General features: G+C 38.1%; 1 protein-coding gene across 1 annotated transcript in view; it reads right to left on the reverse strand.

Moving 5' to 3' along the window:
* LOC149303033 (protein FAM81B-like) overlaps nt 1-11,059 on the reverse strand; it is a 71,327-nt gene extending 60,268 nt beyond the window's left edge. The window contains exon 1 of the mRNA XM_089481752.1: nt 10,743-11,059. Coding sequence (XP_089337878.1) covers nt 10,743-11,059 — 317 coding nt within the window. The remainder of the gene's footprint in view (nt 1-10,742) is intronic.
* Between the last annotated feature and the right edge of the window lie 1,331 nt (nt 11,060-12,390).

Here is a 12,390-nt window from a genome sequence, read left to right on the forward strand (position 1 = left end):
CCTCTTGTAAAACTTTGCATCAGAATCACTTCTCGCACATAAACCCAATTGGGAAGTCATTTAGTAGATGAGAAATTGCAGACAGAAAGATAATAATTATGTCTGACTGTAAATGCAAGGGTCAGTATAATGAACAAGACAAAGTGTGATAATGAGAGTTAATAATAATCACTCAAAAGGAAAATACCACAAAAAGCAAGAAACAATCTCTATGGCGTATCAAAAAGTGTACAAATGTACTGGAACAAAGGATATAGATCAAAGCTTTTAGAAACCTCCAAGGGCATAAATAAGATTTATGAATCCTCCGCACTACCTCATAAGTAGCTCACTTTAACTCCATTTTAACATTTATAACTGATGGTTTATTCCATTTGCTTTTATATTGAGATATGGAGCTTAACTAAAAATATTAATGTAATTTTGATCCAAGACTGAAGTGCAGAACGCTTTGCAAGCTTATGACCGACAGTCTATAAATAAGCTTCCCCTGGCTGGCCAATGGACTTGTGTACAGAAACAACACCTTTTAGATGTATTGGAGACTTCAATATGTATCCATATTCTTCAGTGTTCATTTTTTGCTTACTGAAGGTCTGTTTAGTGTTTTGATTTTGCTGTAGGTGACCCTAAAATGACATATCGCCTTCTAACTCTTTCCTGTCTTACTGCGGTTCATTCTGTTGTTCATAGATATTTTATTTTTTTACCAGTTGTGAGCTCCTCTTTTTTTGACATTTTTTGAGCCTCTTAGATGATAGATTCTACAAAATACCAAAAGTTTTGCTTTAGATGTCTTGTTGGTTATTGTAATTTACACAATTTAGTAGGACTTACTGTTACCCAACTCAATTGCACTTAGTACCACTGGTACCTTGTGGCATTGGGAGTGTGATTTTTCGAATGAAAGTTAATCTTTTGTCGGGTTTGACTTTCCAAGAACAATCTCACTATCTAGCATCATGTGGAGCCTTGAGGAAAACCAAATAGCTATCTGGTATAAACATGTTAGGCCAAGCATGTTGCATTATATTTGCACTGTCCAGGGGAGTACCTAGAGCATTTGGAACCAGGGGCAGATCCAATATTTGGCATGCCCCATCTTTAACACCCACACTCTCACTCTTGCCTCTTCTTCTTCTGTCTTCTTTCTTTGTCTGCTTCTTCCTGGTATCGGCTCCAATGACCAGACCTAAGGGAGCACCGCCTCAAAAGGGCAGAGTTTCTGTCCACACCTTTTCCCCCGGTTGGAGGAACAGGGGAGAGGCTGTTCACATTTTGTGCACTGTGTCTCCGCCCCTTTTGCTGAAGTACTCCCGGAGGCCTGGTCAACGGGGCTGATAGCAGGGATAGCTGGAAATACTGCTGATGAATACTGATGAAGCTGGGCTAATGCATTGGGCATTTAATACTAGTCACTAATTAATTGCAGACCAGTCCTTGCCAAGTGCGGTCCGGAATGATATTGAATTCATATGATGCCAGAATACCTGGTTAAGATGAGGAATCTTATATAATGCTAAGGTGCCCCTGTCAAAACCCCACATGCAGTGGGTACATTTTATATGTGCTTTTTCTTTGTATCCAATCTGACTAGCTTCAAATAGTTTTGATACTGCACAAATAAGATACCAATTTATCTGCATTTATAGAAATGTTGGAAGTCTCGCCAACAAAATTCCCGTCAGTATAACTACTGTGCAAGAATCAAGACAGAGAGGAAACATAAAAACAGACTCAAGACAAAAAGGTATAATTTATGCAATGTATAAAGCTTCTCAACAAGCAAACAAGGACACATAATATACTATACTGGGGAGAGCATTTGTTTAGTGATTTTTTAATTATCTTAATTATCTTTTAATTATCTTTTGGGCTTTTAGGCACTGTAAATGTTTAGTAATTTTTGGTTGAAAAGGGATTTTTTTTACCTTAACATATTAATGTGGTGGCATGTGGCTCAACCCCGGTAGGTTGTAGACCATAGCTTGGACTAAACAATATTGTCCCACATTTCTTGCGATCGTCTCCTTTATCCTGTGCCTGCGTTTTGAGATTTTTGGTACTTGATGTATCCATTTACCTGACTCCTTCTACAAGTCTATGATCATTTATTTTGTACCCAAGTCATACCTACATATGAAGTCCAAAGAACATGCAGAAAGCTGCTCAAAGTGATAGGCTCAACTCTTAGAAAAAAAGGGGTTCTACTTCACAATGCCCTGCATATTTTCTGTACCCTGACTCTATCCTGACCAGGAATGCCCAAAACTGGGAATTTTCCAGGGTAGGGTAAGAGCTCTCCCTCTTCTGGGGAGTGGCTTTATGAGCGGATGGGGTCAGCTATGTATAAGAGGTGGGATGAGCCACCCAAGGGGGAGGCCTAGACACAGGCAAAAAAGGGGCTAGCCCCAAATAGCCTTAAATGGGTTGGAAGTGGCAAGGGCATTGGGTGGGGGTAAGTATGGTTTAAATGCCACACCCCTCCCTTGAGGAATTGAAAAGTGACCTGGAGACCCTGGGAATCAGGGATTCACCCAGAGGCTCCAGATTAAACCCAGAGAGTTCCCAGGTATGTGAATGCCTGCTCCTGATAACTAAGCAACTTTTTTCCCTTGAAAAAATGGGTGAAAAAACATTTCTAAGTTTATTCATTCAATATTGCAGCAGAAAAAATGTACAATCAGCAGAATGCTGCTACTTAATGAATTTGTGTTCCCTTGCTCTTAAAAAAACTCTTATTATTAAGCAAGTTAGCATAAGTGGCTCATTTTACGTTGATAAACATTTTTACTCAGCCTTTAAAATTTCAGATGTATCTCACCTTTATGGTGAACCTGTTACTCAGCAGTTTTGGAGTTTATTGGTACAACAAAAATCGATATGCATTATGCATTTCCTAGCACGGTAACTTACAATGAAGTGACAAAATGACAAATATTAATTATAATCCTTTTCCAGTAAACCTAGGGGAGTGAAACAATTTACTTGCAAAATACTGATTTATAGGAAATAAAAAAAAAACTATTTTCTTAGGCATTATGAAGCTGTAGATCATAGTATTGTATACCTGCACATAAATACCAATACATTCTGCAACTGTAAATAAATTGTCCTATACTATCATTACTGCTACTTATTTTAATAAAGAACCAGTGTTAGCCTTTTTTATGATACCTGCTAAAGGCCTGGATTCATCTCACGGCCGCATGGTGGTGACACACTAAAACACTGGAATGAGCGTATGATGAAGGTAAGATGGAGGTCCCAGACCCTCAGGCAATTGCCCAATGTGCTCCATAGATGGTTCCATCCTGCCTTGTGAATGAGCTTTGCATTTACTTCCCTTGTAAATGTGCATAGGAATGGCATAAATTGTGCTTATAGATTAAATTACATAAATACAACACCTTCGCCTAATTTAGTGGCATAAACAGCTAATGATCATTTTTAAAGTCACATAAAAGGCATTAAAACTCCCCCTCCTATTCAAACTTTTACTCACATTCTTTAAAGTTTTATTGTTCTTCTTTGGCCGCTGAAATATAAAGAGGCATGCATTTTTACCCAACTAAAAAAAACACATTTAAGTTAAAAGCAAAACTGTAACTACAATTATTTAGACCAAGTTCTGACTTGGAAACTCATGCACATTTGTTGAATTCTTACAGGCGCACATGTAATATACCTTTAAGTATTAGAGTGTAAATAGTGAGTTGGTAGGAACCCCAGGTGCAGAGACTGGCAAGCGAGCAAGCCGGTGGACTCAGATTGCTAGAAGCACAGCAGCAGAGTTTGAAAAAAATGATATTGTCATGGACATGGGAAGAGATATTATGGGGCATAATGTTGATAAGTGAAATGGGGAACAAATTAAATTAAGTGTAGGATGGTTCCTATCTGCCGTCAAATTCCATGTTTCTAACAGAAAGAACCATAGACGAATTATGCCACCATAAGCTGTCCGCTCTTAGGGAAAATTGAGTATTCTACTCCCTCACTTTACTACTCTTTGTGAAAGGCAAGACTGGGAAGTTTTTCCCGCGTGATAGGCTGAGTTGGCCCTGTGTAATGCATAATTAAGTATAGCATTGAAGCTCACTGGGGTTGGCCCTTTTATGATGTATAGTGACGCCAATGAGTTGAAATAACAAATCTCCTGCAACAAGCCTTCCCTTTTGTGAATAAACCCTTAGAGCTGCATCATGCTTTATAGAGGGTGAAATGTAATATCTGTTATCTTTTCTGTTAGTTGTCGTAAGCCAGGGCTTGACAAATTTGTTGTGAATCTAGGCGCCAGGTAAAAAAGTTAGGAGCCAGGATTTTTTTAAACTAACAGTTGGTTAGGAGTGATCGGATCATCATCAGCCCACTTACTAAACTCACAGTGTTTGACCTGGAAGCACCCTGGACTTTCAGGTCAGTGCTGTTTTTTTTTTATTATTAATTAATTTTTTTTTAACCGATCGCGGCATTGAAGGGGTTAACGCTGCACTGTCGCTCTCATGGAGCGATCAGGCAGCAGGGGGGTGTTGGGTCAGGTCCCCACACTTGTGTGGGGAACCAATCAACACACAACCCCCTTCCCTGAAGCTGCCTGTGGCAGCTGAAAACACGATTGCTGGTTTTGCAGCAACCGCGGTTTCAGCCTACAGGATCACTCCGTGGGACTCCTGGGCAGACAGCAGCAGCAGCGCCCCCGTGTGGTTACTCAGCCAATTACATCCACATTTTTTTATGGATGTAAGAGGCTGACAAAACCTAGGCGCCAGGACAAAATTCTCTGTCGCCATGGCGACCTGGCGCCTGGGATTTGTCGAGCCCTGTCGTAAGCCCAAACATTTCCCATGATACAGCACACAAAAGTTTAACTTCCAATCACCCAACAAACTATAAACATGGGAGATCTTTGAATAATATAAAAAATGTCCCCTCTAAATACATTTTTCTCTGTGATTTTGTAAATGTAACAAGCCATTGTCTAGGTATTATGGTATAAAATGTCAGTATATCAGATACAACTTACTCTGATGTTTCAACATCCAATCTCATTAACTGAAATGAACTCATACTTCATGTCATCTGTCCTCTCTACCAACAGACTGTCAGTCCTTTGTTGATGTAGGTATTTAATCTTTTGTAATTAAGAGTTTAAATCCTCCTTTCCTTAATTTTACTGGAAAACAGCTGGCCAGATAGTTTGATTCCACATTGTGCATAGATTGCTTTAAAAAAAAAACTTGTAGCTGTGTTTTTAATTTAATCTTTATTATTCTTAAAACTTAAAATACCTAAAATAATGAATACAGAAAACTAAATACAAACTATATATATATCTCCATATAGTTTATTTTAAGCGTATTTTTAATATGCAATTGTTAAATATAAAATTACTCATTTTATTTGTATTTTTGAGTAAATCTGTAGTATGTTAAAACCTTTTTCATTATAGGGTGAGAGTTTTTAAACTTAAATTCTTCCCCTGTTTTAATTCAATGCTCCAGATGTCTTTAGGTGGCTAAACAAAGGACTTATGGTGTTTTTCCTGCTTATACATATATATAAATACATATACCTGGGAACTTCCCAATGCCCTCCATCTTCTGTTTGAATGACTTTGTGAGGGGCAAGGCTAATAATGTATGGGAAGGGGAGAAAAGCGCTGCTCCCCACCAAGAAAAAAAGGAGACTGACCAGGAGACATATAGAAGCAGAACTTCATCCGGGTCAGACCTGGAGAGTTCCTTCAGATGTAAATATGGCTTCTATTATATTTTAAGCTATTAACCTCTTTAGATGTCACCCATACTATTTTTATTTAGCATTGACAGTTATGCACATCTTTCTGAAATGTATAAATAGAATATTTCTGGTTTGCTGATCCAAAGCTTCCACTGTACAAGTTTTCTAATTCTTTCGGTAATAAAAAAAACTTTGCCTGTCAATCAAGAATGAAACATGTTCTGATTGATTGCACCGTTGTGGAAACAATACTGTAACAGTGGGAAAGAGTAGCGGTACTTTGCCTAAACTGGAGTTGAAGACAGTCTCTAACAAAATTAGTGCAGCACGCCCAGATCCCAAAATACTATACATACTATATACCTGAGTGTCGATCCTGTATCTGCTTGTCCTATTTTTCTTTACCTAGCATTTTGGCATTTTTAATTATATATTTATTACATATGCTCCATCCATTGAAATCTGTCAACTGCTTGGCTGTGATTTGGAATAACAGAAAACATTTTAACACATTGGAGTTTTATAAGGACACAGAAGTAAAATGAGCATCACTAATTAAGTTTAATTTTGCATTTCATGTATGTATTTACTGCTCATTGGCATCATGTACAAAGTGTATGTATTTACTGTTAATTTACTTTGTGTACACACTTTATGTACCTACTACCCCTTGGCATTATATACAATTCATTTACTGCTCATTGGCATCATAAACAAAGCTTGTGTGTTTGTTGGTGTGTGTGTGTGCCTGAGTACATTAGTGTGTGGATATGTTAGTGTGTGTGTCTGGATATGTTAGTTTGCATGTTTGTTAGTGTGTGTCTGGGTATTTTAGCGTCAGTGTTTGGGCATGTAAGTGTGGGTGTCTGTGTGTCTATGTTAGAGTGTGTATTACTGTGTATCCCCAGTTGTGTTAGTGTCAGTGTTTTGTTATTGTGAATGTTTGGGTAAGTATGTGTGAGTGTCTGATTATGTGTATGGGCATATTAGTGTCTATGAATGTATTGTGTGTATCTGGCTATGTTAGTGTGTGTGTGCATGTTGGGTGCTTCGTTGTGCCTGGTGTGAGTGTTTAAATGTTTGTGTTAGTGTGAGTCTCTGGAGAAATGTGTTAGTAAGAGTTTCTTTTGAGTGTGTGCTAGTATGGGTGTCACATAACGGATGTGGGTGTAGTTTGGGAGGGAAGCATTTCATGTCTTGGGACGGCCCTGGTGGGATGTATGCCGATATTTTAACAACTTTGTTATGCATTATGCAAGTCTGCCTAAAGGCCCTTCTAGTAGACTTGCCCTTCCTAATGTATAGTTAAGAATGTGAGCCCCTTACTGCAGTTTTTCTGAAGTAATACTGCAGTTTTTTGGACATGAAAAAACTGCAATACTGCACATTTACTGCAGTTTTACTGCATTTGTACTTCACTGTACTGCAGTTTTACTGCAGTTATTTTTGTACGGAAGTACAAATGCAATAAAGCTGCAGTACTTTGAAGTACAACTGTAGGTTTGCAATATAAAAAAAAAAGTGAGGTAAATGTGCAGTAAAACTGCAGTACAGTGAAGTACAAATGCAGTAAAACTGCAGTAAATGTGCAGTAATACTGCAGTAAAAGTGCAGTATTGCAGTTTTTTCATGTCCAAAAAACTGCAGTATTACTTCAGAAAAACTTCTGAAAAATAATTTTTTTGTAAGGGCGCAGGTAGGATTTATCATACATCCCTTCACCTATAAGTTACTGTTAATGTGAATAAGCCAAATTACTTCTCTGATAGCGTTCTGAATTATTTACGACTTTAAACCCAACATGCAACAGGTTTCAAGTATCTAACAAATAGGGTTGCCGTGTCGTATTGTTTCAGAATACATATATATATCAAATGTTGCTGACCAGCTCATGTATCCTACAGAATGTGGCATGTGTAAGCTTGCAGCATCAATTATTTAAATGGTTGGTGCAGCAAACCTACTGAAAGTGGACTTGTCAAATATAAGTAGCTTATATGAAACCGCCTATTGTGTTTGACTGTATTAGGTGTTTAATGTTTGAACTGATTACACTTCAGATATGGAAAAGGTTATAATACCATATCTACTTAATATACCAGAGGCAAAGGTGGTAACTGTGATTCATTTTCATCCATCTGTCTATCTATCTATCTATCTATCTATCTATCTATCACTCAAGATGATTCTTAAATCTAATTGTATGGGCAAAGATCACTCAGCCCTACTGACAACAAAAATAACTCAGATCGTAATGCTGTTCAAGGAGGAATTTAAATTCTAAACCACATAGAACAAACAAAACAAAGTCTAAATTTGCACTGTTGCATAAATCAAATGCGTCAAAAAAAGAATAAAAAGGCAGAGTTAATGAAACATTGTGACCATAATATAAGCATTGTTCTCTCTGCTGAGAGTGTAGTGCACATTGATCTTTTCTGAGAAGGTATAAGAAAAGTTAAGAAAAAACTATTTGTGAACTACTCCATTTCAACTTAAAGAACAGCTTTGAACCCGTGCTCCTAACCTCACTAGTCTAGGTGTTTAGAAGTCAGCAAGGTTCAGAAACCATGGCAGAGTACAATGTGGACTAGATTATGATGAGTTGGGAAGAGTTTTTTCCAGGAAGATAACATAACTCTTAAAGTTCCTCTATACTTATTTGTTAATTGTTGGAGTCTTTTGAAGAAGCCAAAGTTCCCGAGAAATAAGGGAAACATTAATTCTTGTTTCCCTTAATTATTGCAATGATATGAGGGATTTCCATTAAATTCCATCTACAAATTTAATGTTAAAAACAAGATTCCTCACTATTGGATAGCATAATAGTTTCATCTAGTGTTTTCATTAAAAAATGATATTAATCCTATTGGGCTTCCATGACAACTTTAAACCCAATGTTTAAAGGACTAGAAATAGCAAACATGTCATCAAAATAAATGTATCTTTTTTTTTTAAGTGAGTTTCCATTATTTATCTTGGCTAAATGCAAGGCTTGTGAACTTTGTTACCTTTTTCTTTTTTGTGTGTTTTTCTCAAACAGATTTATTTAGTTATTTATGATTTAACCTTAACATCATTATATTACACTTCTAATTAGCAATATCTATGTATACTGAATGCATATACATGATTTCACCACTAATCTGTCAAGAGCCTGAAAGCAATTGATTGACCACTTTAAATCTTGTTAGCGCTCAGAGGGAAAATCATCTTTGGATTAATATTTTCATGTTGATATTATTAAGGAAAAGAACATTTTTAAATAATGCATCTTATTTTGTAACTAAAACGTTAGTACCGTTCGACATTTGAGCCTGACCTTTTGCTTTTCATAAATATTGTATACATTATTCTGTGAGCTCGGAATAGGTTGTAAACAGACTACCATTTTCACAGTTTCAGAAGTCAAAAAAGATAGTACATATTTATTAAGCTACACTTAGAGTTGCACAATGGTTGCAAATTGATTGTACATGGAGAAAAAGAGTGCCCTATGACACATACTCAACACCATACACTAGCATATACACACACTAACACCATACACTAACACACACTGTCTCTCTTACCTTGTGCAGAGCAGTGTGGAGCCTAATCTCAGAGCATCTGTCACTGTACTGCCATGGGATCATGTAAAGGGTCATGTAGCGTCACTGGTAGGTTAATATATGCAACTGGATTTTAACTCCAAACATTGTGATTTTATCTTATCAGTGTTTTTTTTTTAACTCTGTGCATAGATGTGATATTATTTAAGCTAACATAGGACCCATGTCACACAGAGAACAAGAGAAGAGTTACACAGTATGTCTATGTATTCATTTACAAACCGCGTTCTACGTCCTAAATGAAAGGAAAGCATGGGTTTAGAGGCATTTGACTGCTGGTCTATTTAACGTGGGACATCCAACTGTATTATTCAATTAATTAAATAATGAAGTCAACTTACTGTTCCCTTTGCGTCCATGGCATTTAAAATGTGGTGTGTATTCAGCTTTTTCTGATAGCCGTGATTCTTCTGTGGAGATTTAAGCTGCTTTTTTGCGCTTAATTCATGTGCAAAGTACAAAACTGATAAGTAGAACATGAGATGTGTATATTGTCACAGTGTCTGTAGTTTTACTTTATAAAATATATTCATTCCTCACCAGTGACATCTAATTTCAGTGATATCTAATAAAACCCTCTCTGAATTCTGTATTTCTTGGCAGCGTCTCTTCTTTAAGGTTAACATTTGATACATTTTATGTATGATTAAAATTGTATGCCAAATAGTCAAACTATATGACTGCTTAGACAGTCAAGTGTATTGGTGTTGTGGATTTAATACAAGGTATCTTTCCGTGGATTTGATGTAAAGTAGGATCAAATGATTAATAACAATAAATCAGTATAAAACAATAAATACTACGGTAGTTTATATTTCAGCAAAATATATTGGTGTGTTATTATGAATAACACATCATTTATACTTAATATACCTCAACACATCAGTCTAGGATCCTGAAACCTGTATATTATAAGGAGTCCACATAATTTTGACGTATGTTTAGATTTCTACCACAAGAGGGCTCATCCGCACATATATGGCACAGAAATGTATTGCCTTTGATGGCACAGCTGTGCGCGAAAACCCAGGATCTTAAAAAACGATACTCATATCAAAATATTTATCGAAAATGGTTGCTCTGTATAATAATGATAAAGCCTGCAACCATAGGGCAGGCTGACATGAGGTTGTGGGGGCAAACAAAGGTCAAGGTTAACATTGACAGGTATAGGCTGTGGGGTCAAGAAAAGGTCAGTGAGTTGTTTAAAAAAAAAAAAAAATGTGAAGCTTATGTAAGTTTTTGCGCTGTTGCGCATGCGCTAGCGCTTTGCCGCGTTTTTAGAATGTCTCGCGCTGCCGCGTGCCTGCCTCGCGGGTGCCTCGCGCTGCGCTATGGGCGGGAAAAGCACCTATAAATAGAGTGCGTTTGAGGGAGCTTTTCACTTACCTGGCGAACCGCTGAGCCGATACTGCACTGACCTTTGAGTCTGGTGAGCAGTGGCGAGGCTGGTAAGCTGAAGACTTCATGGAGGAATTGATGAAAATGCTGCAGGAGCGGGTTGCTGGCGAAGGAGGAGAAGATTGGCTTCGCGGATGTCTTCTGGCTTCTTCGGTTGCAGATGAAGATGTTCTTGATCCGAGCGTTGCTGAAGACGAAGTGGCGGAGGAGGAGCCGGTGGACGTTTTTATACCGGTGAAGATCCCACAAGAGGGCGCTCTATCGCGGGATTTCCACGGTTCAACTGGATCAGGTGAAAGGGTCATGGTTGCGTCTAATAGACGTAACAGACCCGGAAGAAAGGTTTCTGATGCCGGACAGATGAAGAAAAGACCCGCTTCTCGGGTGAAGAATGTCCCTAAGCGTTCTAGGGCAATGCAGGACCCGGATGAAGGATGCAGCACACAGCTGAGCAGCCGGGGTAGGCGTCCATCACAGGCTGTCCCAGATGCTGCAGAACATCTTGGGGCTGAACAGAGTGGCTTGAGAGCTGATGGCAGAGCTGGTGAAGGTGGTGAGTCTGTGGGTTTTTCTGCTAATACTTTTAATGAAGCGGTTTCAGCATTTATGGATGTGTTAAAGGGTTTTCAGAAACAAAGTCCAGCTCAGGCTTGGGTACCATCTGGAAATGTTGGTGTAAAAAGCAGTGTAGTGAATGAAGCCTGCATGAAGGAAGTAATGTCATGTGAGGTTTCCCCTCTGGGTTTTCATTTAAGTAAAGTTATTAAAGAAAAAATTTGGAATGATGAATATTTAGATATTTTATCGTTACTGCCTGCTTCAAAAGAATTTTTGATTAAGTCTGATAAAGAGGAAGAAAGACGTAGACCGGTAGCGAGATCGTTTAATAATTGGTTGCAGGCGTTTTGTATATTTTCAAGCGTTTACTGTGAGAAACATATGGAATGCAGTGCAGGTCTTTTCCAGCATCTTGATGCGGTATTGGAAGCATATAAGAATTTTGGAGGTTTAGCGTGGTTTCATTATGATGAAACTTTCAGACAAAAAATGTCTGTGCATAAGAATTTAAAGTGGGGGATGAAGGATGTAGGCTCATGGGTAAGCATTATGTTACCTCAGAGAAATGTGTCTAGCTTCAGGTCAATGGGAAATGTTTCACATTCACAACCTAATAGACAAAAAGGTTTTTGCTGGTCTTTCAATGAGAACCAATGTAAGTGGCCTAATACGTGCAAGTTTAAACATGAATGTTCAGTTTGTTCGGGTAATCACCCAGCTTTCCGTTGTTTTCGTAAGAATTTGTTTAATGCAGGAAAAGATGTTCCCAAAGGCAGTGACGCCGGTGAGACTAGCAAGTCTGCTCCCCTTTTTAGGCAGGTATCCAAACCAACAGATGGCTAAGTTACTTTATGATGGCTTTAATGACGGTTTTAAGATTCCCATTTATAATAAGGAAGGTATGGTATGGGTGGATAATTTAAGGTCTGTTAAGGTCAATGAGGATGTGGTTCGGCTTAAAATAAGTAAAGAATTAAGTTTGGGAAGGATTGCTGGTCCGTTCAATAAGCCGCCTTTCTCTTGTTTCCGTCTTTCCCCGCTTGGTTTAGTACCCAAGAAAGAGCCTGGTTCCTTCAGG

Source organism: Sceloporus occidentalis, unplaced genomic scaffold (assembly GCF_023333645.1).
Source record: "Sceloporus occidentalis isolate IW3139 unplaced genomic scaffold, rSceOcc1.0.p SCAF_16, whole genome shotgun sequence".
Taxonomy (NCBI): Eukaryota; Metazoa; Chordata; class Lepidosauria; order Squamata; family Phrynosomatidae; genus Sceloporus; species Sceloporus occidentalis.